Genomic DNA, 23,927 nt, shown 5'->3' with positions numbered 1-23,927 from the left:
GTCTAACACATGTACACAAATCATTTGTTTTCAAGCTTAAATAATTTTTCACAATATAAGCATAAATATGTAACAATCCATTTGAGTAATATAACACTATTTGCACCTACAAACCCCTTCCTGAATTTTTCATTACATCATAATTTCTGCAAGAAAAGGAAAAGACACACATTCACTGTTGTATTGTTTTATGTTTCTTATTCTCATTAACCAAGTAAAACCCACAGTCCTTCTGGCAAATAATTGTCATGGGCAAATAGAATCTGGAAACCAGCTTACATGCTGGCAAATTAAAAATAACAACAGTAAAAAATAACAATTAGAAAATTCTGGAATCACAAATAACATGGAATTTTGTTGTTTTGTTTTGAAAGATTGTTACTATTGCACAAAAGGAAAAGCCTGAAAGTATTATTTATGATAAATTTTACAGAACATTTTTCCCCTATGGATACAGATCTGCTTGGTCTTTGCATCATAGACAAGTGGATTGAGAAATGGAGGGACCAACAGATAAGTGCTAGGAAAGAGGATGTGAATATAAGGTGGGATGTGAGAACCAAATCTATGTGCAAAGAATGAGAAGAAACCAAGGAGGCAGAACTGGAGAAAGACACAGATGTGAGGGATGCAAGTATTGAATGCTTTCAACCTGGCCTCCTTTTGGGGATATCAAAAACCTGTGATAAATATCTGCATATAGGACAATGTAATTAATGTGAGTTCAAACACTTCAATGTTGAAAGCCATAAACATACCATAGATTTTGTTGACCCTGATATTTTCTGCAGCCAGTTTCACAATGGCCATATGCTCACAGTAGGAGTGGGAGATGACTGCTCTATAATAAAACTGAAACTGGAACTTTATCAGTACTAAGGATGGGGTTAAAAGAATGGCATTCCTGAGTGTTACTTCAGCTGCTATTTGGGTATCTAGAAGGGGGCTAAGATGGCAGCATGTCTGAGTGGTTAACAGATGACTACATAGTAGTTCAGGGCTATGGCCAGCAAGATGCCTGATTCTATGCCCTGAAATGTGTGAAGAGCCACATCTGAAGCAGGCAATAATCAAAATATATTTCTGGTACATGAAACCAGAAGATTCCAAGCATTTGGGCACAATACTGGTAAGAAGTACAATATCTGTGACTCCTAGCATGCCTGGGAAAATATACTTGGGCTCATGCAGGCTGGGATCTCATTTGATGATGATCAGAAGCAAGGCATTTCTGATCATAGCAGTGAGATACAGGACACAGAATGGAATCCCAATCCAACACCGCACAGACTCTAGACCTGGGATCCCTATTAGTGTCAACACAAAAGGCATGAAGACTATGATGCTGGAAGTAGGCAGTGTCCTTGGGTCACCTGACACAAACGAAAGACATTTCTCTCAGTGCTACTCCCTCTTGTATTTCCTATTTTCATCCGAAGTCATCATACTGAGTGTGTATGGTTTTGGTAGAGCTCAGAACACTTCATCCACCTCATTCATATATAGAAGGTAAAAGAAAGATCCATAAAGGCACATCATTTTTTTAAGGAACGGCATCCACAGGACCTAAAAATATGATGTGCCACTGTGTTAAATAGAACCAGCTAAATTCCTAAGTAAGGGAATCCACTGCTGACTTGTCTGTTATTTCATCTCGGAACTGTGGACCAAAAAAGTATACTTGTTTAGTTTACTTGGCAATTATGTTTTAGTCAGAGGTTGATGATTCTCTCCATATTTCACATTCCAGTTACCGCTTCAGTATTCTGTTATTCTCAGTTGTCTCTGGGCCAAAAACAATTGGTCTGGTCTGGACTAGTAAGAGTTCGACCATTACATTAGTGCAGAATGCTCTCTAAGAAGGAGAGTAAACATACAAACATTTTGTTACTTAAAAGCAAACTATTTTTGCCTATGTATGGATCTATGTTGTCTGCCTCTGTGTCACACGAGATGTGTTTTCAGGAGAATGTGAGGAAGAGTTTTAGGAAAGGTCATTCAAATATGTGTACATTTGCAGAATCTGGGTCAAGATTTCTTGCTATGTTTTTACTTTAAAACATGTATAATATCATAAAAGAAATGAATCGCCAGTCCAGGTTCGATGCAGGATACAGGATGCTTGGGGCTTGTGCACTGGGATGACCCAGAGGGATGGTACGGGGAGGGAGGTGGGAGGGGGGTTCAGGAAGGGGAACACGTGTACACCCGTGGTGGATTCATGTTGATGTATGGCAAAACCAATACAATATTGTAAAGTAAAAATAATAGTAATAAAAAATATATAAATTCAATTTAAAAAACTGTGGTAAGTTTTGGCTATGTTTCTAATAGTGAAAATACTTAAATTTCTGCTGCTAAAATAAATAAAATAAATTCTATAATACACATAACAAGGTGATTAGAGTGGAGGGACCTTCAGGAAGCAAGAGAAGAGCAGACAAATGTAGAGGTAAGGAGGGACTCATTTTTTATAACTAAAGGATGTAGGAATATCTGTTGTGTATGTGCTAGTCGTTCAGTCATGTCCAACTCTTTGGGACCCCATGGACTATAGCCCACCAAGCTCCTCTGTCCATGGGATTCTCCAGGCAAGAATACTAGAGTGGTTTGCCATTCCCTTCTCCAGGGGATCTTCCTGATCCAGGGATTGAACCCAGGTCTCTCATGTTAGAGGCAGATTCTTGATGTTCCAGTCACCAGGAAAGCCAAGAAACATTGGTAAATGGGTAAATTAATCAGAATATAGACTTTGTTCTTGCATTTAAACTTTCCAGAGCTATCATTACCATGAGACATGATTAATTTAGGCTCATTAATTCTTAATGAGAAATAGATAATCTGGAACATGGGTCATTTTTGTGGGCTCAGGCATAAGAAGTTGATAGAAAATGAAGGCTTGGAGGGACATGTTCCTTAAAAGAAATCAAATATAGAACTATAAATGGAAGACAGAGAGCTGATCAGGGGATTACAGAAATGTTTAAGAAGATAAATTTAAAGTAAGCAAAGAAATTTAATCATATTCAATTCACTGATAATTGAATTTTTTCTGAAAGCTTTTGATCTTATGTGTTACATGAAAGTTATCTGATCAAAATCATTACCCATTAACCATTATATATTTTGAATCAAAAAAATTCTCAAACCGTATATTAGAGAAATATTAGTAAAGCTGTTAAAATAAGGTTAGGTTATTTCATTCTTTAATAGACTTTTGAGTAAAATTGGTTTATGTCAGTAAACTCATGAACAGCTAACACTATACTGAGTGTCAACAAACAGGGCAGCAATGTAGGAAGCAGCTGTGGTTCGTGGTGCTTAACCTCAAGTGAAAGAAACAAGTCAGCCAGAATCACTTTAATGCAGGAAGTTTGCATCGGTAGCTGTGTATTTTAGGATAAATTGGTCACTAAACTAACTGTAGGTTAGCACCCCAATGACTCATTTTATCAATTCATACATCATTGACTCTAACAGTAGTAAAATTTTTCTGTCTCAAAGATAATCAAGTATAGAATAGGAATCCTTTAAGAACTATCAGGGTGTCTGACTTTTTCAAGAGGAAGGAGCAACATTTGAGCATGGTCTGACAAGTACAGATAGTGGGATGGCAGGTGGGAAGTACATAAGTGAGTACAGGGTTGATAGGATGGAGTGAGTATAGGTGGTAATGAAAAGTTACTGAGGTAAACTTGGGAATAGTGAGGCTTATTTGTCAAAAGTTGGAAACTGGTTCTGCTCTTACCAGATATCTGAAGAGCACTGTCAGTTCTTCATATCAACCTCACTCAACTCTTATCAAACACCAACTCTTCTTAATATTTTTGTATTATATATTCTGCAATGCTTTCTATCTGGACCATCTGTAACAGCACCTGGCCAATGTCAAAATCCCACATCCATTTGGTGCTGGAACCATCTGTGATAGGTGGACATCTCAGGGATAGCCTTTCATGCTTTCCTCTTATCTCTGTAATACAGACTTTCTTCATCTTTTATATGTTTGTCTGAGATCATGTTTTTGTGTTCAATCTCCAATAAAACCAAGATCTATATTATTTGGAGGCATAGCGTCAATTTATTCAATTTGAATTGAAGAAGAAAGCTGCTAGCTATCAATTTTAATACTGTTAGTGAATGTGTGCAGCAAAACAATTTATAGCCCTTAAGTGAGAGATTTGTTAGCCAGCAGTCAAACCACAGGAGACCAGCAGTTTTTAGTTATGTCATCGTGGGTTCACCCACACCTATTATCCCTGAAATCATTACCACAACTTGCAGACACCTCCTTACTCTTCTCTTTCCTAAAAGGCTAAATAAGAGACATTTGTATACACCAGTTTTCTTTGTATAAACTGAGTTCCTTTTCTACTGTTTTCATCAACAAAAAAAAATGTCTAAAGTCTAATTAAATATAGACATGCTCCTTTGCCAATGAATTCAGTTTTTAAATGTTTTTAATTAAATGTAATCAAATAAATGTTTTTAATTTCTCTTAAATAAATATTTTAAATATTTCTCTTCCCTTTCAATGAAGGAATTCTGGAAAGAAAAAAATCTGAACCTATAATGTTCTTTTATTACATGTACGCATGCATGCTAACAGTCATATCCTACTTTTTGAGATATTATGGACTGCAGCCCACCAGTCTCCTCTGTACATGAAGTTCTACAGGCAAGAATAAGGGAGTGGGTTGCCATGCCCTCCTCCAGGAGATCTTACCAATGCAAGGAATAAACCCCCATCTCCTGCATTGCAGACAGATACTTTACTGCTGAACCAACAGGGAAGCCCAATCAATCTCTCTCTGTCTCTAAATCCATCAATAAATCTATCCATCTACATCCTATTGGTTCTGCTACTCTGGAGAATCTTCACTAATCCAGTGGTTTAAAAAAACTCAATTGGAAATTAAAAGTTATGGTAAGGTTCTGATAAATAGCTGTAACTCATTTTATGAATTGATGTGCTCAGTTGCTAAGTCATGTCTGACTGTTTGCGACCCCAGAACCGTAGCCCACCAGTCTTAGACTCTGTCCATGGGATTTATCTGGCAAGAATACTGGAATGGGTTCATAACTCCCAGAATAATAGAATATCGGATCAGAGAATGGTAATATTTTCATTTGTGTGCAAGGCTGACACACATGATGCCAAATTTATACTTTATTTGTAAGGGGCACAATTTTTAATTCGAAAAGTCTTAAAGAGTATATTAATAAAGGTAACAGCCTTTGTCATAAGTGATATTAACAAAGTTATAAGATATAAGGTTCATAAGAAAGTGTTTTGTATCATATAATTGTTATATAATAATTCTTGTTACTGGAAAAAATAACTGGAAAGTAAAAAATAAAAATTAGTAATAGAGAATAAAAACATGTTACATTAAGATACATTTCTGTGTATGATAAAATAAAACACAAAATGCTGTACTGAAAATTACAAACATTGTTGAGACACAGTAGACAAGAACTAAAGCAACAGAGAGCTATGTCACCCATATATATTAGAATATTGTTAAGATGTCAGTTCCTTTAAATTTAACCTGTAAGAATCCTAACACATATTTTGCCAATAATTCAGAAACTGATTCTATATTTTATAAGGAAACTCAAGGTGATGGATCCAAAGTAATCTTTTAAAAAGTATAAATTTTGAGTATTACAATATCTTCAATTAGTACTCAATATAAAACCATAATAATCAAGACATTTGGGGATCATCATGGATATAAGGTTAGATTACTGATTCAGAATGGAACTGTTGGAAGAAAACCCACTCTTATATGATCAGCTGATATTCTACAAAGTTGATAAGAAAAGGCAAACATAAACTAAGCAGTAGAAAATGAATGTCTTCCTCTGCAGTGGTGAGAATAGTATTGTTAGGTATTTATCTAAACCTTTATCATTTGTCATTTTATGATCATTTATCATTTATCTAAACCTTTATCACTTATCATTTTTAATGACTAAAGGATATAGGAGCATGGGTAAATGTGTTACTTGATTGGAATAGAGCCTTTTTCTTCTTTATTCACAGCTACCATTGCCATAAGATCTGGCTAATTTAGCCTCATCAATTCTTAATGAAATAGATAATCTGGAATACTTGCATCATTTTTTGTGAACCCAGACATAAGAAATTAACAGTGAAGGGGTGAAAGAGTGAAGGGGTGGATATGTTCCTTAAAAGGAATTAAATATAGAATTAGAAATGGAAGGCAGAGGGCTGACATTGGGACACCAGAGGTAACTCAGCAGAGGCTACAGAGAAACTGAGGAAATTTTCATTATTTCCCAATTCACTGAGAACTAATTTTTCTGAGAACTTGGGTTCATGCCTTATGTTAATGTTCTTTTTTAATTTAAAACATCAGTTGTTAAATATTATGTAATTAGAATCAGGAAATTCTCAAAACAATACATTAGAGACATGTTCATAATTCTGTAAATATAAATTTAGGTAATCTCTCAGAGATTCTCCTCTAAAGTTTCTGTAAATCAGTAATCTCATGATAAAATTATCTTATATTGAAAGTCAACAGATAGGGTGGTAATGCAGGAAGAAGTTGTGATTCATGATGCTAAATCTCAAGTAAAAAAATGAAGAGATAATTTTAATGCAGAATCCCTGTATCTGTTTCCATATTTAGAACAGACTAGTCATTAAAGTAAGCTATTGAATACCCATAGGTTTTCTCCCCAGTGACTAATTTTATGATCAAGCTTTACATCACTGACTCTAATAGTAGTCAAATTTTCTTTCTTAGAAAATCAGACAAAAAGGATAATCAGAATTAGAATAGGAGTCCTTTGAGAACAAACACTGTGTCTGACCTTTTCAAGAGGAAGGAGCAACATTTGAGCATGATCAGACAAGTAGAGAGAAGGTATCAGGTGGGAAGTACATGAGTGAGTAAAGGTTGATGAGATGGGGTGATTATTACTTTAAAAGCTGGTAATGGAAACTTATGGAGATAAACTTGAGAATAGTGAGACCCACTTGACAATTGTTGAGAGCTGGTTCTGCTCTTACCAGATGCCTGAAGCATGCAGTCAGCTTCATATCACTATCACCTATGGTTTAGAATTCTTAATTCTTCTTGTTCTTTTCTATTATGAGTCCTGAAATGCCCCTTGTTTCTATCTGCACCTTCTGTAACAGCACCCGGTCAGTGTCAGGAACTCTAAATCATATGATGCTGGGTCATCTGCAATGGATGGATATCAGTGAGATAAATCTTTCATGCCTTTCTGTTGTCTGTGCATTACAGACATTCTTCAACTTTTATAAGTCTATGTGAGAGCATGCTTTTATGTTCATTCTCTAACAAAACTCAAAATAAGATCTGTATTATTCCAGAACATAGTCTCAATTTATTCAGCTTAAATAGAAGAAAGTTGCCAGCCACCAATTTTAATGTTTCCTAATGGATTTGTGGAGGAGTTATAAACACAAAGTGGGGGATTTATTAGATACTAGCTAAACCATAAGGGTTCCTGCAAGTTTTGATTATACCCTCTTGGGTTCATCCACACTAATATCCCTGAAATCCATAGTACAATTTCCTCATTCTTTTTTTGTTTGTTTGTTTTGTTTTGTTTTTCCACAGGCTAAATATGGAAATAATTATATACACCAATTTTTTTAAAGATTGAGTTCCTCATCTTCTGTTCTCATTGACAAGTCAAAAGTCTACTTAAATGTAAATATGCTCTGGAGCCAATAAATTCTATTAAATAAATATCCCATGGCCCTTCTTTTCAATGAGGCAATTCTGATATGTTATATGTTCTATCTGCTATTAAAACTGGGGTATTGAACACCCCTACTATTTTTTGTGTTGCTATTTATTTCTCCTTTTAGTAACGTTTATGTTTGCTTCATATATTTGACGCTCTAATGTTTATAATATATTTTCATATGAATTCAACCTTTAAATATTGCATGATATCTTTGCTTTCTGTGACAACTTTTTTTTGTTTTTTTGCAACATCATGGAGCTTGCAGAATCCTAATGTCCTGACCTGACCCACAGCAGTGAAAACACTGAGTCCCAACCCCTGACCTGCCAGGGAATTCCCAGTGACAGTTTAATTAAAAGCCTATTTGACTAATAAAACTACATCCACTACTCCCTCTTTGGTTTACCATTGGCTTCGTTTTATTGTAATGGGATGTTTTCTTGGGTAGCTTCTTTCTTGAACTGTGCATCAGTCTATACTTGGTTTTTCTTAAAAATTGTTATGAGTCCTCAGTGTTAAAGGTTGATTGAAGAAACTTTAAACTTGATCACTACTGGTACAGCAACCTGGGTGAAAATTAAAGTGCATGGACAGAGGAATAGCAAAGAGTGAAGAAATATTTGAAGTATTTGTTTAGTAGTCAATTTCTCACATTGCAGGTTTGATTGAGGGCCATAGTTTATTTTAAGATGATATACTGATTCATTCAAAGCACCATCTTTGTTTACATTAATAATATTGAAATAAGCCCTCTAGTATGCTGATTTTGTGTAAGATAACATTACATGTTACTTTAAAGTTTCCAGATTAGTTACTCTTTAATACCTTTGATAAACACCGGAGAAATGTTTAAATTGTTTATCATACAATGCCATTTTTACTGAAGTTCTAAGAAGTCTGATGCATTATCCTTTGCATTGTTAATAGAAGTGTAAATAAGACACAATTATTGTCCTCTATATACTTGCAGTAGGTGATTTCTAAATGCAGTGGAATTTGTCTATGTTTTCAATTCTATAACTTAAACGTTCAAATATGGGCAAAGCTCAAATTGGAAAAATTATTAAAATGTGTGCCTCCTGAAGAGTGTGTTCTATTTAAGTACTGATGATAATTTTATTTCCTTAAAAATATTTATTTCTGAATAAGCCTAATTTTATTTTCATAAGTCCTATTTTGTGCTATATTTCTTCCTCAAAAAAGTTCAATGTTTACAGACTTTAGTTTATATCATATAGTTTTTATGTTGATGATATGTGGTATTATTGATTTTATTTCATATATATATATATATATTTCAGAAAAAGTACCTGGATATTCATTGTAAGGACTGATGCTGAAGCTGAAGCTCCAATACTTTGGCTAGCTGATGCAAAGAGGCAACTCATTGGAAAAGACCCTGATGCTGGGAAAGATTGAGGGCAAGAGGAGAAGGGTATGACAGAGGATGAGATGGTTGGATGGCATCAGCGACTCAATGGACATGAATTAGAGCAAACTCCAGGAGATAGTGAAGGACTGAGAAGCCTGGCATGCTGCAGTTCATGGGACTACAAAAGGTCAGACATGACTTAGCAACTGAACAACAACAAAACAAAAGTAGATGCTATTAAAAATTATCAAAATATGGATTCAGAGACAAATATTAAAAAACAAGATATGACCAAAAGACAACCATGGGTTGTATTAACAGTTTGAAAATATGAATATGTGACATGGTCCTTGGGAGTTACCTAGAATAAATATCTTCTGCAATTTACTTATTTGTGTAGGTCTAGAGAAAAGCTCTTGATTTCAAGGGACAGGCCAAGACAGAAGAATAAATGAAACAATCACAAATCACAATTTATTTCTTTGTAAGAGTAATAAACCAAATTTCTTAAGTATTTGATGATTTGTTAAATATCTCCTCAATTATGAGCATCTGAGAATTAACATATTTTTTCAGGTTGCTATTTAAACTACCATAAATTCTCTTTAGAAGAATCCACTAGTGATCAAGATGTTTGGAGGATACAAATATTGTTAGTACATGGTCACAGATTTGTTTGGTCTTCACTCTATAGATGATTGGGTTGAGAGAAGGTGGAACTAACAGGTAAAGGTTAGATAAAAGGATATGAATGTATGGTGGTATTTGAGAACCAAATCTATGTGTGAAGAAAGAGAAGAAACCAAGGATCAGAACTGAAGGAAGACAGAAATGTGAGCAATGCATGTATTAAAGGCTTTGAATCTTGCCTCCTTCTGGGGCAGTTGAAAGACAGTGATAAAGATTTGAACATAGGACAGAATAATAAAAATTATGTCAAATCCTAAGATAGAGAAGGCAACAAATAGACCATAGACCTTGGTGATCTGTATATCTTCAGTAGGCAGCTTCATAATGGCCATGTGCTCACAATAAGTGTGGGAGATGACTGGGGTTTGGTAGAATTTAAGATGACATTTAATAAGTACCAGCCATTGTGCTACAAGTAAGGCAGGCCTGAGTGTCACCCCAACTCTGATGTGAGTCAAAAGTTGTCCTGAGAAGACAAGGACATGTCTCGAGTGGTTACAGATGGCAACACAGTGATCTAGGGCCATCGCCAACAAGACACCTGATTCAGCACCCTGAAAGGAGTGAATAAGCCACATTTGCAGAAGATATGTTTCAAAAGAAATCTCTGTCAAATGAAGCCAAAAGATGCCTAATATTTTAGGGAGACTACAGGTGCTAAGTGCAATGTCTGTGGCCCCCAACATGGCCAAAAATATGTACATGGGTTTATGCAAGCTGTTTTTATGTTTGATTATCATTATAATTAGGGAATTCCCAATCACAGCTACAAGGTACATGACACACAGTGGAATCCCAATCCAACACTGCACTGACTCCAGGCCAGGAATCCCAGTAAGTGTTAATATAGAAGGCATGAAGTCTGAGCCATTGGATATGAGCACGTTGATTTGATTAGTAGAATCAAAGAGTGGTATGTTGTGCCATCTTCTGATTCCTGTCAAGAGTTTCTAAGTCAAAGAACAAATTCGTTTATTTTAGTTAAATATACTTTAGATTTGGGTGATACCACTTTAACCTTTTTCTATTATTGAAATATATATGACAGATAACATTTTATAAGTTTAATGAGCATGATACAGTGACTTGATACATTCATATATTAGAATATGATTGCCACTGTAGTGTAGGTAGCATCTCTACCATCTCACATAATTACATTTTCTTTTTCATGGTGATAATAAATAAGAACTAGATTCTTAGCATGTTTGATGTTTATAGTACAATAATGTCTATAAAACTATACCATGCATTAGATCTTCAGGTCTTATTTATCTACTTATTTATCTGCATGTTTGTAACCTGAAACAATATGCCCACTGTTCTCTGAGCACTCGTTCCCAGGTAACCACCATTTTACTCTTTGAGTTCATCTGTTTAAAGACTTTGCATATAAATCTTATGATGTAGTATTTGTCTCTCTTTGTCTGCCTTATCTGACTTAACATAACATAATATCTCTAATGTCTATTATTATTGTAACAAATGGCAGGAGTTTCTTCTTCCTGATGGCTAGACAAATTAATTATCCAGGAAATGCAAATCAAAATTACCATGAGATATCACTTTGCTAAAGATCTTCCATCAGTAGACAACAGAGAACAAGTGTTGATGAAGATATGGAGAATAGGGAACATTTGCTCACTGTTAGTGGGAATATAAATTTTTCAACCAATGGAAAACAATTTTGAAGTTCATAAAAAATTCAGAAAAGGGTCTACTGTATGATCCAATATTTCCACATTTGTTTGTATGTTCAAAGGAAGTAAAAATATGATAGTGAAGAGACATATGCAGACCCAGCTCATCTATGTTTATTGTAGTATTATTTTCAATAGTCAAGAGGTGGAAACAACCTTAGTACTCATGAATGAATAAATGATAAAGAAGATAAACAAGATGAAATATGCAACTTATTGTTTCCAGTCTAACTACTGCTCTCTAACCTTCTACCTGCTGCTTAGATACTGGGATTCAAACTTAGCATATACCATTTATTCATATACACATATGCATAAATATATTACATGTTATATATAAATATATGAGATCTTTAAGAATTTTAAAATATTTTACCTTCCTTACCTTATCTAATTGATATTTTTCTAGAGCTAAGTCTCAGCCACAGCAAAATTGGCATTTTAAGTCAGATAGATTTTTTTGTGGATTTTCTGTTTTGTGGAAGTTTAAGCAGTATCCCTAGCTCCTACCCACAAGATGTTGATTGCTTTCTCTTGTCATAATGACCAAATATATATCATACATTGCCAAGTATCCCCTAGATATGGAAGGTGGGGCGTACCACTCCTGGTTGCTAACCATTATTCTAGAGTCTTACATTGGGGAAAATAGCCTTTAACTGAATAAGAATGAATATTTATGTACCTTTAATCAAAATGGGCAGAATAAATCTGGCTATTAAGGTGAATCATTTTTCAGTAAGTAGTAGCCAGATAAAGGAGATGGAGAAGGGCACTCCAAAAAAGAAAGAATTAACAAAAAATTACATAAATGAGACATATGGTGAAATTGTGAATCAATAGTTTTCACTGAAAAATTGTGTCCTAAGCAGAAATGATGATTGTGGAAGATATTGAAAGGGGAAGAATATAAAACATAAAGGTACTAATTTAAAGCAAATAATTTCAAAATCTCAGGTGGCAAAACAGCCCTTCTACCTTTTAAAATTTCAATAAGATAGCCAGTTGACAAAAAGCTTCCTTTTTTGAATGCATAGGCTGTGGAAACCACATTACCTCATGTGCAGCATAAACCCTGAAAGCCTAGTGTTACTTATGACTCCAGTTCTACTTAGCCTGATTACAAGAACCTAAACTTTTAAAGTATTTGGGGGGTTGTCTAAAATCAAACCAGTTAGACTTGTTTATTTTGCTTGTAAATTTTATTTTAATCAGAGTTTGATGAATCCCTTCATAGAGTATCCTTTAGCTACTGTTCAAGCACTCTGTTAATTCTTCATCGTGAAGTCAGCTCAGTAGTGTCTGACTCTTCGTGACCCCATGGACTGTAGCCCACCAGGCTCCTCCATCCATGGAATTTTCTAGGCAAGAGTTTGTCTTTAAATCAGATACAATCAGTTTGGACCAGTAGGTTCTCAGACTCTGATGCATAATTTAATGTAAAAGGCTCCCCATGAAAGAAAATAGAGAAAAAGATACATTTGTCATCAATAAGAATAATATACTTACATATTTATCTATGTTATTTCTTCTGTATAAGACTGGATGACTTTTCAAAAAAAATGTAAAATAAGAGTGAGAAAAGATCATTCAAATGCACATATTTTTGGCTAGCCTGGGTCAAAGTTTCTTGGTTTGCCTATATTTTGCCTATATTTATTCACCTGAAATCTTAAAAATGGTTGTATTCTCAAAATAGTTTCAATTCTGAAATACATATTAGTACAGAAGGAGGAATCTTTAGGATTTAAGAAAATCAGCAGCAGAAATAATAGGGACAGGAGGACTCATTCTTGATAACTACTGGATATGTGAAAATAGTACATGGGTAACTTGGCCAAATTGAGGCTAATTTCTTGGGTTTACAGTGGTCATAACCCCCATGATAATGAAATTAGTCCAATTTCAGCTCATTAATTCTTAATGAAATATACATAATTTGGAAGATGAATCATTTTTTAAGCTCAAGGATAAGAGATTAGTAAGAAAATAAACAATGAAAGAACAGGTTTCTCAAAAGGAGTCAAATATAGAACTAGTTACTTTATATCAGCAAGTTCTATCAGTTAACAGGATACTGAACTATCAACAATATTGAATATTAGCAAACATACCAGAAATGCAGGGACAGCCATGATTTATGCTGATAAACATCAAGTGAAAAAATGAAGTCAGCTAGGCCATTTCATGACAGGAACCCTGTATCAGCTGACATATAGTTAGGATAGACTCAGTCAGTGAATAGAATTAACTAGTTTGATTTTGGCATGTTTGATCCCCAGTGCTTAGTTCAGTGACTCTCTGATCCACAGATGGCTGACTCCTTCTAATAAGGGCAAAGTTTTTTTTCAGAAAAGATCAGAATAAGAATAGGTCTCCTTTAAGTATGAACACAGTATCTGACTTATTCAAAGATAAGAAACTGGTATGTGAGCATCAGATGACAGTATAGAAATAGGATGGCAGGTGGATGTACATAAGTGAGTACAGGACTGATGGAATGGAGTGATTATTATTGAAAAATTTGGTAACTAATATAGGGGTAAACTTAGGAATTCATTACTAGTAAGTAGGACTTACTTGTCAGTTGCTGTGGGGAGCCATGGCTGCTCTTACCTGATATCTGAAAAGTAATACCAATTCTTCATATAACTATTTCTCATTGCTAATCAACTCATTCCTTCTCCTGAGATTGCAGTCTCATTCCTTTACATTCTGGAGTACAATGCCTCTTCTTTTCATCTGCACCCTCTGTAACAGCACCTAATCAATGTCAGGAACTCTAATTCATGTAACTCTAATCCATCTGCAATGAGTTCACCTCTCTGGGACAATCTTTCATACTTTTCTGTTGTTTCTGCAATACAGATATTCTTCATCTTTTATCAGGTTGTCTGAGATCATGTTTCTGTGTTCATTCTCCAACAAAACTCAAAACAAGATCTGTGTTATTCTGGGGCATGGCATCAATTCATCAAGCTTGACTAGAAGAAGAAAGCTTCTAGTCACCAATTTTAATGCTTCCTAATGGATTTGTGGAGAAGGAGGAGTTATGGATGTGAAATAAGGGATTTATTAGCCACTAGCTAAACTACATTGGAGAAGGAAATGGCAGCCCACTCCAGTGTTCTTGCCTGGAGAATCCCAGGGACGGGGGAGCCTGGTGGGCTGCCGTCTATGGGGTCACACAGAGTCGGACACGACTGAAGTGACTTAGCAGCAGCTAAACCACAAGAGGTCTAGAAGTTTTTAATTATAACCACTTGGGTTATCTACACCTAATATCCCTGAAGTCATTATTAAAATTTGCTTATACCTCCTTATTCTTCCTTTTCCTTGTTTCCACAGGCTAAATACAGAGATTATTATACACAGCATTTTTTTAAGTTGATTTCCATTTCTGTTGCCCTCATTTGCAAATCAGTCTAAAAGTCTATTTAAATATAACCATGTTCTACCCCAATGGATTCTATTTACGTAAGTATTCTGTGACATTTCCTTTCAATGAGGGAAATTCTGATATGAATTGCAAGTCCTATCCACTACTTAAAACTGGGTATTGAACTCTCCTACGATATTTGTACTGCTGTCTATTCCTCCCTTTAGTTTGCTTCCTATACTTGGGTTGTCTACTACATGTAATGCATTTTAAAGGTGAATTCACTCTTCTAATATTATATGATGTTTTGCTTCTATGGTGGCTCAGATGGTAAAGAATCCGCATGCAATGCAGGAGGCCCAGGTTCAATCCTTGGATTGGGAAGAGCCCGTGTAGAAAGGAATGGCAACGCCCCCCCAGCATTTTTGCCTGGAAAATTCCCATGGACAGAGGAGCCTGGAGGGTTTCAAAGACTCGGACACAACTGAGCAACTAACACTAACTAACTTGCTTTTTGTGACTTTTTTTTTTTTTTTTTTTGTCTTCCTGCAAGGTTTTCAGAATCTTTGTTCCCCTACCAGAATCAAACCCAGGTCCATGGTAGTAAAAGTGCAGAGTCCTAACAATTGGACCACCAGGGAATTCTCAGTGATAGTTTTAATTAAAAGCCTGTTTTGACTAATAAAATTATGCCCACTCTTGCCTCCTTTAGTTTACCATTGGCATGAAATTTCTTCCTCTATGCCTTCATTTTCAGCCTATGTGTGTTCTTAAATCTTAAATCCTATGACAATACAGTAGAAAACATGTAGTCAATTTTTGCTGTTTATTTAGTCATGTATCTGTTAAATATGTCTGATTATCCATTAATACATTTTTTATTCCTTCTTACATGGTATTTTTTCATGTCTTGCTTCTTATAATTCATGTTATAAAATTTTATTAAACCCAAATACATTATGGTTCACTTTCATTTCTGTGTTAATTAATAAGAAGTCATTCCAAATGTTATTCTACTTACACATCTTTAATAATATGCTCTCTTCCCTTTATTAAAGTGCAATTTTGGGGGATTATTTCTTTCTAGAACTAAGCATCAGTCTAAAATTAGAGACCAGATGTCTCTCCCTGTGTACTAGGTTTTTCTTGAAAATTCTTAGTCCTCAGTCTTAAAGGTTGATTGAAGAAAATTTAAATCAGATCTCTACAGGGACAAAATTCTGAGAATATGAAGTTGTGTGGGCAAAGGAATAGCACAGACTGAAAAAAAAAATCTGAAGGCAAAAACCACTACAAGATTGTAAAGTAATTAGCCTCCAATTAAAATAAATTAATTTTAAAAAATCTGAAGTCTTTGTTTTAGAAGTCAGTTTATCACATGAAAGCTTTGATTGAAGGTCATACTTTAAGATGATATACTGATTCATTCAAGCACCATCATTGTTTGCCATGTTGTACCATGCTAAATCGCTTCAGTCCTGTCCAGCTCTTTGCAACCCCATGGACTGTAGCCCACAAGACTCCTCTGTCCATGGCATTCTCCAGGCAAGAATACTGGGGCAGGTTGCCATGCCCTTCTCCAAGGAATCTTCCCTACCCAAGGACTGAACCCTCAGCTCTAAGTCTCTTGCATTGGCAGGTGGGTTCTTTACCACTAGTGCCACCAGGGAAGCCATCATTGTTTACATTAATAATATTGGAATAAACTCTCTAGTACACTGATTCTCTGTAAGAGGGTGCTACATGTTACTTTAAAGCCTCCAGGTTAGTTGCTCTTGAATACCATTGATAAACACCAGAGAAATATTTAAATTTTTCGTTATACAATACCATTTTTACTGAAGTTCTAGAAAGTCTCAGGAATTATCCTATGTATTGTCAGTGTTAGTCACTCAGTCATTTCCAATTCTTTGTGACCCCATGGCTACAACCTGTTCATCTCTGTCCATGAAATTCTCCAGGCAAGAATACTAGAGTGAGCAATTCCCTTCTCTAGCAGATCTTTCCAACCCCGGGATGGGATCTTAGTCTTCTGCATTGCAGACAGATTCTTCACCAGCTGAGCCACCAGGGAAGGCCATGTATCATTAATACAAGTGTAAATTAGACACAGTTACTTTCCCATAGACACTTGCAGTAGCTGATTTTTAAATGCAATGGAATTTATTTGTTGATATTTTCAGTTCTATAGTAAACATTCAAATATAGGTAAAATCAAACTGGGTAAGAGTTTTAAAATATATGCCTCTGGAAGGGTGTGTTCTAATTAACTATGGATGCTGTTTTTGTTCTTAATCTATACATTTAGCAAAACAAGACTGAGAGCTCAAGGTGGCTCACATCATGAACTCAGACTTAAATTGAAGAAAGTAGGGAAAAAACAGTAGACCTTTCGGGTATGACCAAAATCAAATTCCTTATGATTATAGAGTGGAAGTGAGAAATTGATTCAAGAGATTAGATGTCATAGACAGAGTTCCTGAAGAACTAAGGACGGAAGTTCATAACACTGTATGGGAGGCAGTGATCAAAACCATCTCCAAGAAAAAAGAACTGCAAGGCAAAATGGCTGTCTGAGGAGGACTTACTAATAGCTGAGAAAAGAAGAGAAGCCAAAGGCAAAGGAGAAAAGGAAAGATATAGCTATCTGAATTCAGAATTCCAAACAATACCAAAGAGAGATAAGAAAGCCTTCTTAAGTGATTAATGCAAAGAAATAGAGGAAAACAATAGAATGGGAAAGACTAGAAATCTCTTCAAGAAAATTAGAGATACCCAGAGAACATTCCATGCAAAGATGGGCACAATAAAGGACAGAAATGGTATGGACCTAACAGAAGAAGAAGATATTAAGAAGAGGTGGCAGGAATACACAGAACTATATAAATGAGATAATGACCCAGAAAACCATGACTCACCTAGAGTCAGATATCCAAGAGTGTGAAGTCAAGTGGGCCTTAGGAAGGATCACTACAAACAAAGCTAGTGGAGATGGTGGAATCCCAGTTGAGCTATTTCAAATCTTAAAAGATGATGCAGTTAAAGTGCTGCACTCAATATGCCAGCAAATTTGGAAAACTCAGCAGTGACCATGGGACTGGAAAAGATCAGTTTTCATTCCAATGCCAAAGAAAGGCAAAGCCAAAGAATGTTCAAACACAATTGCACTCATTTCACACACTAGCAAAGCAATGTTCAAAATTCTCTAAGCTAGGCTTCAACAGTACATGAACCAAGAATTTCCAGATATTCAAGCTGGATTTAGAAAAGGCAGAGGAACCAGAGATCAAATCGCCAATATCCACTGGATCATAGAAAAAGCAAGAAAATTCCAGAAAAACACCTACTTCTGCTTCATTGACTATGTTAAAGCCATTGACTGCATGGATCACAACAAACTGTGCAAAATTCTTAAGGATACAAGAATACCAGAATACCTGACCTGCCTTCTGAGAAACCTGTATGCAGGTCAAGAAGCAACTATTAGAATCAGACATGGAACAATGGACTGGTTCCAATAGGGAAAGGAATACATCAAGGCTGTATGGTGTCACCCTGCTTATTTAACTTATAAGCAGAGTACATCATGTGAAATGCCAGGCTGGATGAAGCACAAGCCAGAATTAAGACTGCCTGGAGAAATATCAATAATCTCACATATGCAGATGACAGCACCTTTATAGCAGAAAGCAAAGAGGAACTAAAGAGCCTCTTGATGAAAGTGAAAAAGGAGAGTGAAAATGTTGGCTTAAAACTTAACATTCAAAAAACAAAGATCATGTCACCTGGTTCCATCATTTCATGGCAAATAGATGGGGAAACATTGGAAACAGTAATAGATTTTATTTTCTTGGACTCCAAAATCACTGCTGATGGTGACTGCAGCCATGAAATTAAAAGATACTTGCTCTTTGGTGGAAAAGCTATGATAAACTAGACAATGTATTAAAATGCAGAAACATTACTGTACAAAGATCCATATAGTCAAAAGCTATAGTTTTTCCATTTGTCATGTATTGATGTGAGAGTTGGATCACAAAGAAGACTAAGCACTGAAGAACTGATGCTTTCGAACTGTGGTGTTGATAAGACTCTTGAGAGTCCCTTGGACTGCAAGGAGATCAAGTCAGTCAATTTTAGAGGAAATCAGTCCTGAATATTCATTAGAATAACTGATGCTGAAACTGAACCTCCAATACTTTGGCCCTCTGATGTGAAGAAGTGACTCATTAGAAAAAGCCTGTTGCTGGTAAAGACTGAAGACAAGAGGAGAAAGGGATGACAAAGGATGAGATGTTTTGATGGCATCACCAACTTGATGGACATGAGTTTGAGCAAACTCTAGGAATTGCTGATGGACAGGGAAGCCTGGCATGCTGCAGTCCATGGGGTCACAAAGAGTTGGACATGACTGAGTGACTGAACAACAACAACAATTGTGAATAGACCTAACTAATTTTAATCAATTTTTTGCTATCTTTCTTATGCAAAATATTCAATGTTTACAGACTCTATTTAATAGTATACAGTTTTTGTGCTGCTGATATTAGTATTATTGATTTTATATTATTTTTATGTGTATCAGTATTTTATAAAAAGCAGACATCTAAAGAGACATATCTATAAACAGATGTGATTAAATTTTTTTAAATATAGATTTACAAGTAGACATTAGAAAATGAGACATGGCCAGAATTACAGCTATGTGTTGGGTTAACATGTTGAAATATTGGGTTGGCTAAAAAGTTCATTTGGATTTTTTCATACAATCTAATGAAAAAACTAAACAATTCTTTTGGCCCACTCAATATTAAAGTGTGGCATTGTCTTCGGAATTTATCTTGAACCAACTGCTATTTTTTGTCAGTCCTTATCTATGCAGGTTTAAGTGTTGGTAGAGAGAATGCTCTATGTTTTAAAATGAAAGTTAAAGTCGCTCACTGGTGTCAGATGGAATTCTCTAAGCTAGAATACTAGAGTGGGTAGCATTTCCCTTCTCCAGGGGATCTTACCAACCCAGGGATCAAACTCAGGTCCCCTGCATAGCAGGCAGATTCTTTACCAGTTGAGCCATAATGGAAGACCAAAAATATTGGAGTGGGTAACCCCAAAGAAAGGCAATGCCAAAGAATGCTCAAACTACTGCACAATTGCACTCATCTCACACGCTAGTAAAGTAATGCTCAAAATTCTCCAAGCCAGGCTTCAGCAATACGTGAACCGTGAACTTCTAGATGTTCAAGCTGGTTTTAGAAAAGGCAGAGGAAGCAGAGATTAAATTGTCAACATCCACTGGATCATGGAAAAAGGAAGAGAGTTCCAGAAAAACATCTATTTCTGCTCTATTGACTATGCCAAAGACTTTGACTGTGTGGATCACAATAAACTGTGGAAAATTCTGAAAGAGATGGGAATACCAGACCACCTGACCTGCCTCTTGAGAAACTTATATGCATGTCAGGAAGCAACAGTTAGAACTGGACATGGAACAACAGACTGGTTCCAAATAGGAAAAGGAGTACGTCAAGGCTGTATATTGTCACCCTGCTTATTTAACTTATATGCAGAGTACATCATAAGAAATGCTGGGCTGGAGAAGGACAAGCTGGAATCAAGATTGCTGGGAGAAATATCAAGAACCTTGGATATGCAGATGACACCACCCTTATGGCAGAAAGTGAAGAGGAACTAAAAAGCTTCTTGATGAAAGTGAAAAAGGAGAGTGAAAAAGTGGGCTTAAACCTCAACATTCAGAAAACAAAGATCATGACATCTGGTCCCATGACTCCATGGGAAACAGATGGGGAAAGTGTGGAAACAGTGTCAGACTTTATGTTTGGGGGCTCCAAAATCACTGCAGATGGTGATTGCAGCCATGAAATTAAAAGACACTTACTCCTTGGAAGGAAAGTTATGACCAACCTAGATAGCACATTAAAAGGCTGAGGCATTACTTTGCCAACAAAGATCTGTCTAGTCAAGGCTATGTTTTTCTAGTGGTCATGTATGGATGTGAGAGTTGGACTGTGAAGAAAGCTGAGCACTGAAGAATTGATGCTTTTGAACTGTGGTGTTGGAGAAGACTCTTGAGAGTCCCTTGGACTGCAAGGAGATCTAATCCATTCTAAAGATCAGTCCTGGGAGTTCATTGGCAGGACTGATGCTAAAGCTGAAACTCCAATACTTTGGCCACCTCATGCAAAATGTTGACTCACTGGAAAAGACTCTGATGCTGGGAGGGATTGGGGGCAGGAGGAGAAGATGACGACAGAGGATGAGATGGCTGGATGACATCACAGACTTGATGGACATGAGTTTGAGTAAACTCCGGGACTTGGTGATGGACAGGGAGACCTTGCCTGCTGTGATTCATGGGGTCACAAAGAGTCGGATATGACTGAGTGACTGAATTGAACTGAACCTATCCCTTCTCCAGTGGATCTTCCTGACCCAGGAATCTAATGAGGGTCTCCTGCATTGCAGGCAGATTCTTTACCAATTGAGTTAGGAGGGAAGCCCCAAGTGAAAGTGAAAGTCACTGGGTCGTGTCTGACTCTTTGTGATCCCATGTACTGTATAGTCCATGGAATTCTCCAGGCCAGAATACTGGAGCAGGTAGCCTTTCCCTTCTCCAAGGATCTTCCCAACCCAGGGATCAAACCCAGGTCTCCTGCATTGGTGCCAGATTCTTTACCAGCTGAGCCACAAGAGAAGCCCAGTCTAAAATCAGAAGAATAATGGCAACCATTTAAAATATGAACCTAATTGAATTTTACTTCTTCTAAGAGTAGTAAGCTAATGTTTTAAGTATTTGATGATTTTAAAATATGCCCTTCAATAATGACCATCTGAGATTTAAAATATTTTTTGAACATAGAAGTTTGTACAATATCTATCTTTTATCATGTTGAAATTTCTACTTAGAACTAACCTAAATTCTCTTTAGAAATATCCACTGTGACCAAGATATTTGGGATATACAAATATTGTTAATACATGGTCACAGATTTGTTTGTTCTTCACTCCATAGATGATTGGATTGATAAAAGGTGGAACTACAGGTAAAGCTTAGATAAAAGGATATGAACGTCTGGCAGTATGTAAAAACCAAACCTGTGTGTGAAGAAAGAAAAGGCAAGGAGATAGAGCTGTAGGATGACACAAATGTGGGCGATGAATATATTAAAGGCTTTGAATCTTGCCTACTTCAGGAAAAATTGAAAGATAGTGATAAAGATTTGAATAAAAAACAACATAAAGATTATGTCAAATCCTAAGACACAGAAGGCAACAAATAGACCATGTATCTTGTTGATCCTTACATCTTCTGTAACCAGCTTCACAATGGCCTTGTGCTCACAATAAACATGGGAGATGACTGCTGTTCAGTAGAATTTGTCAATATTTGATAAGCTCTGTGCATGGTGGTAAAAGAATGGTAGCCTTGAGTGTCACCCCAACTCTAATGTTAGTCAAGGATTTTTGGAAGAAGACATTGACATGTCTCAAGGAGTTACAGATGGCCACATAGTGATCTAGGGCCATCACCAGTAAGACACCTGATTCATTTCCCTGGAATGAATGAAGAAGCCACATTTGTAGAAGACAGGCTGCAAAAGAAATTTCTGTCAACTGAAACCAGAAGATCCCTAACATTGGGGAAAATACAAATGCTAAGTGCATGTCTGTGTCTCCCAACATGGAATATATATATATATATATATGTATGGAGTCTGTTTTTATACTTGATTATCACTGTAATTAGGAAATTCCCAATCACAGCCACAAGCTACATAACACAGAATGAATCCCAATCTAACACTGCACTGACTCCAGGCCAGGAATCCCTATGAGTGTTAGTACAGAGGGCATTCAGACTGAGCCACTGGATATGAAATACGAGCATAATGATTTGATTAGTAGATTTAAGAAGTGGTATGGTACTTAGCAGCAGCAGCAGCATGGTGTGTCATCTTCTAATTCCTGTCAAAAAGTGATGAATTAAAGAGAAGAAGAAATTCATTTATTTTAGCTGAACATACTTTAGATTGGGGTTATACTTCCCTTGTAGCTCAGTCTTTAAAGAGTCTGCCTACAATGTGGGAGACCTGGGTTCGGTCCCTGGTTCAGGAAGATCCCCTGGAGAAGGAAATGGCAACTCACTCCAGTATTCTTGCCTGGAGAATCCCATGGACAGAGGAGCCTGGCAAGCTATAATCCACGGGGTCACAAGAGTCGGACATGACTTAGTGACTAAACCACAACCACCACAATTTTTCTTTATTATTGAAATATGCATAAAAGATAATATTAAGTAACTTTAATGTGCACACTATGTTGATTTAATACATTCATAGTTTGCAATATGATTTCCACTGTAGTTTCAGGTAGCATCTCTACCATACTAAATATTTTATTTTTCATGGTGGTAATAACCAACATCTAAATACTTAGAATGTTTGATGTTTATAGTACAATCATGTCTACAAAACTATACAGTGCCTTAGACCTCCAGGTCTTATTTATCTACTAGTTGCGTATTGCATCCTTAAACAGTATCTCCTCTGTTCTCTCACCACCCAGTCTCAGGTAATTGCCATTTTATTCTGAGTTCATCTTTTTAAAGGCTTCACATATAAACCTTATAATGCAGTATTTATCTTCCTTTGTCTGCTTTATCTCACTTAGCATAATATCTTTAAGTCCATTACTATGGACAAGATTTTCCTCTTTCTCATGGCTGAATAAACTAATTATTCAGGAAATGCAAATCAAAATCATGAGATATCACCTCACACCTTCTAAAAGAGCTTCCACCAATAAAAGAGCTTCCAACAACAGATAACAAGTGTCAGTAAAGATGGAGAGAATAGGGAAGCTTTGCATAGTTTTGGTGAGTATGAAAATTTGTTCAGCATATGGAAAACAATTTGAAAGTTCCTAAAAAATTAAGAAAAAGATCTACTGTATGATCCAATAATTCCACATTTGTGTGTATGTGTAAAGGAAGTAAAAACATGATAACAAGAGA

The 23,927-nt window shown here is 36.1% G+C and overlaps 1 protein-coding gene and 2 pseudogenes across 1 annotated transcript; all 3 read right to left on the bottom strand.

Annotated features, from left to right (window-relative positions):
• Positions 1-411: 411 nt before the first annotated feature.
• On the bottom strand, positions 412-3,995 carry LOC120875911 (annotated as a pseudogene).
• A 5,750-nt stretch (positions 3,996-9,745) lies between these two features.
• Positions 9,746-13,652, bottom strand: LOC120875910 (olfactory receptor 52A5-like). The gene is given in 3 exon segments (XM_040257664.1): positions 9,746-9,939; positions 9,942-10,767; positions 13,632-13,652. Coding segments are annotated over 3 exon segments (1,041 nt in total).
• An 8,064-nt stretch (positions 13,653-21,716) lies between these two features.
• The window catches only part of LOC120875909, a 4,155-nt pseudogene continuing 1,944 nt past the window's right edge, over positions 21,717-23,927 (bottom strand).

The sequence above is a fragment of the Oryx dammah genome, unplaced genomic scaffold (genome assembly GCF_014754425.2).
Source record: "Oryx dammah isolate SB20612 unplaced genomic scaffold, SCBI_Odam_1.1 HiC_scaffold_17, whole genome shotgun sequence".
Classification (NCBI taxonomy): domain Eukaryota; kingdom Metazoa; phylum Chordata; class Mammalia; order Artiodactyla; family Bovidae; genus Oryx; species Oryx dammah.
Note: the sequence above shows the minus strand (reverse complement) of the source record. Positions and strands in the feature narration are given on the sequence as shown.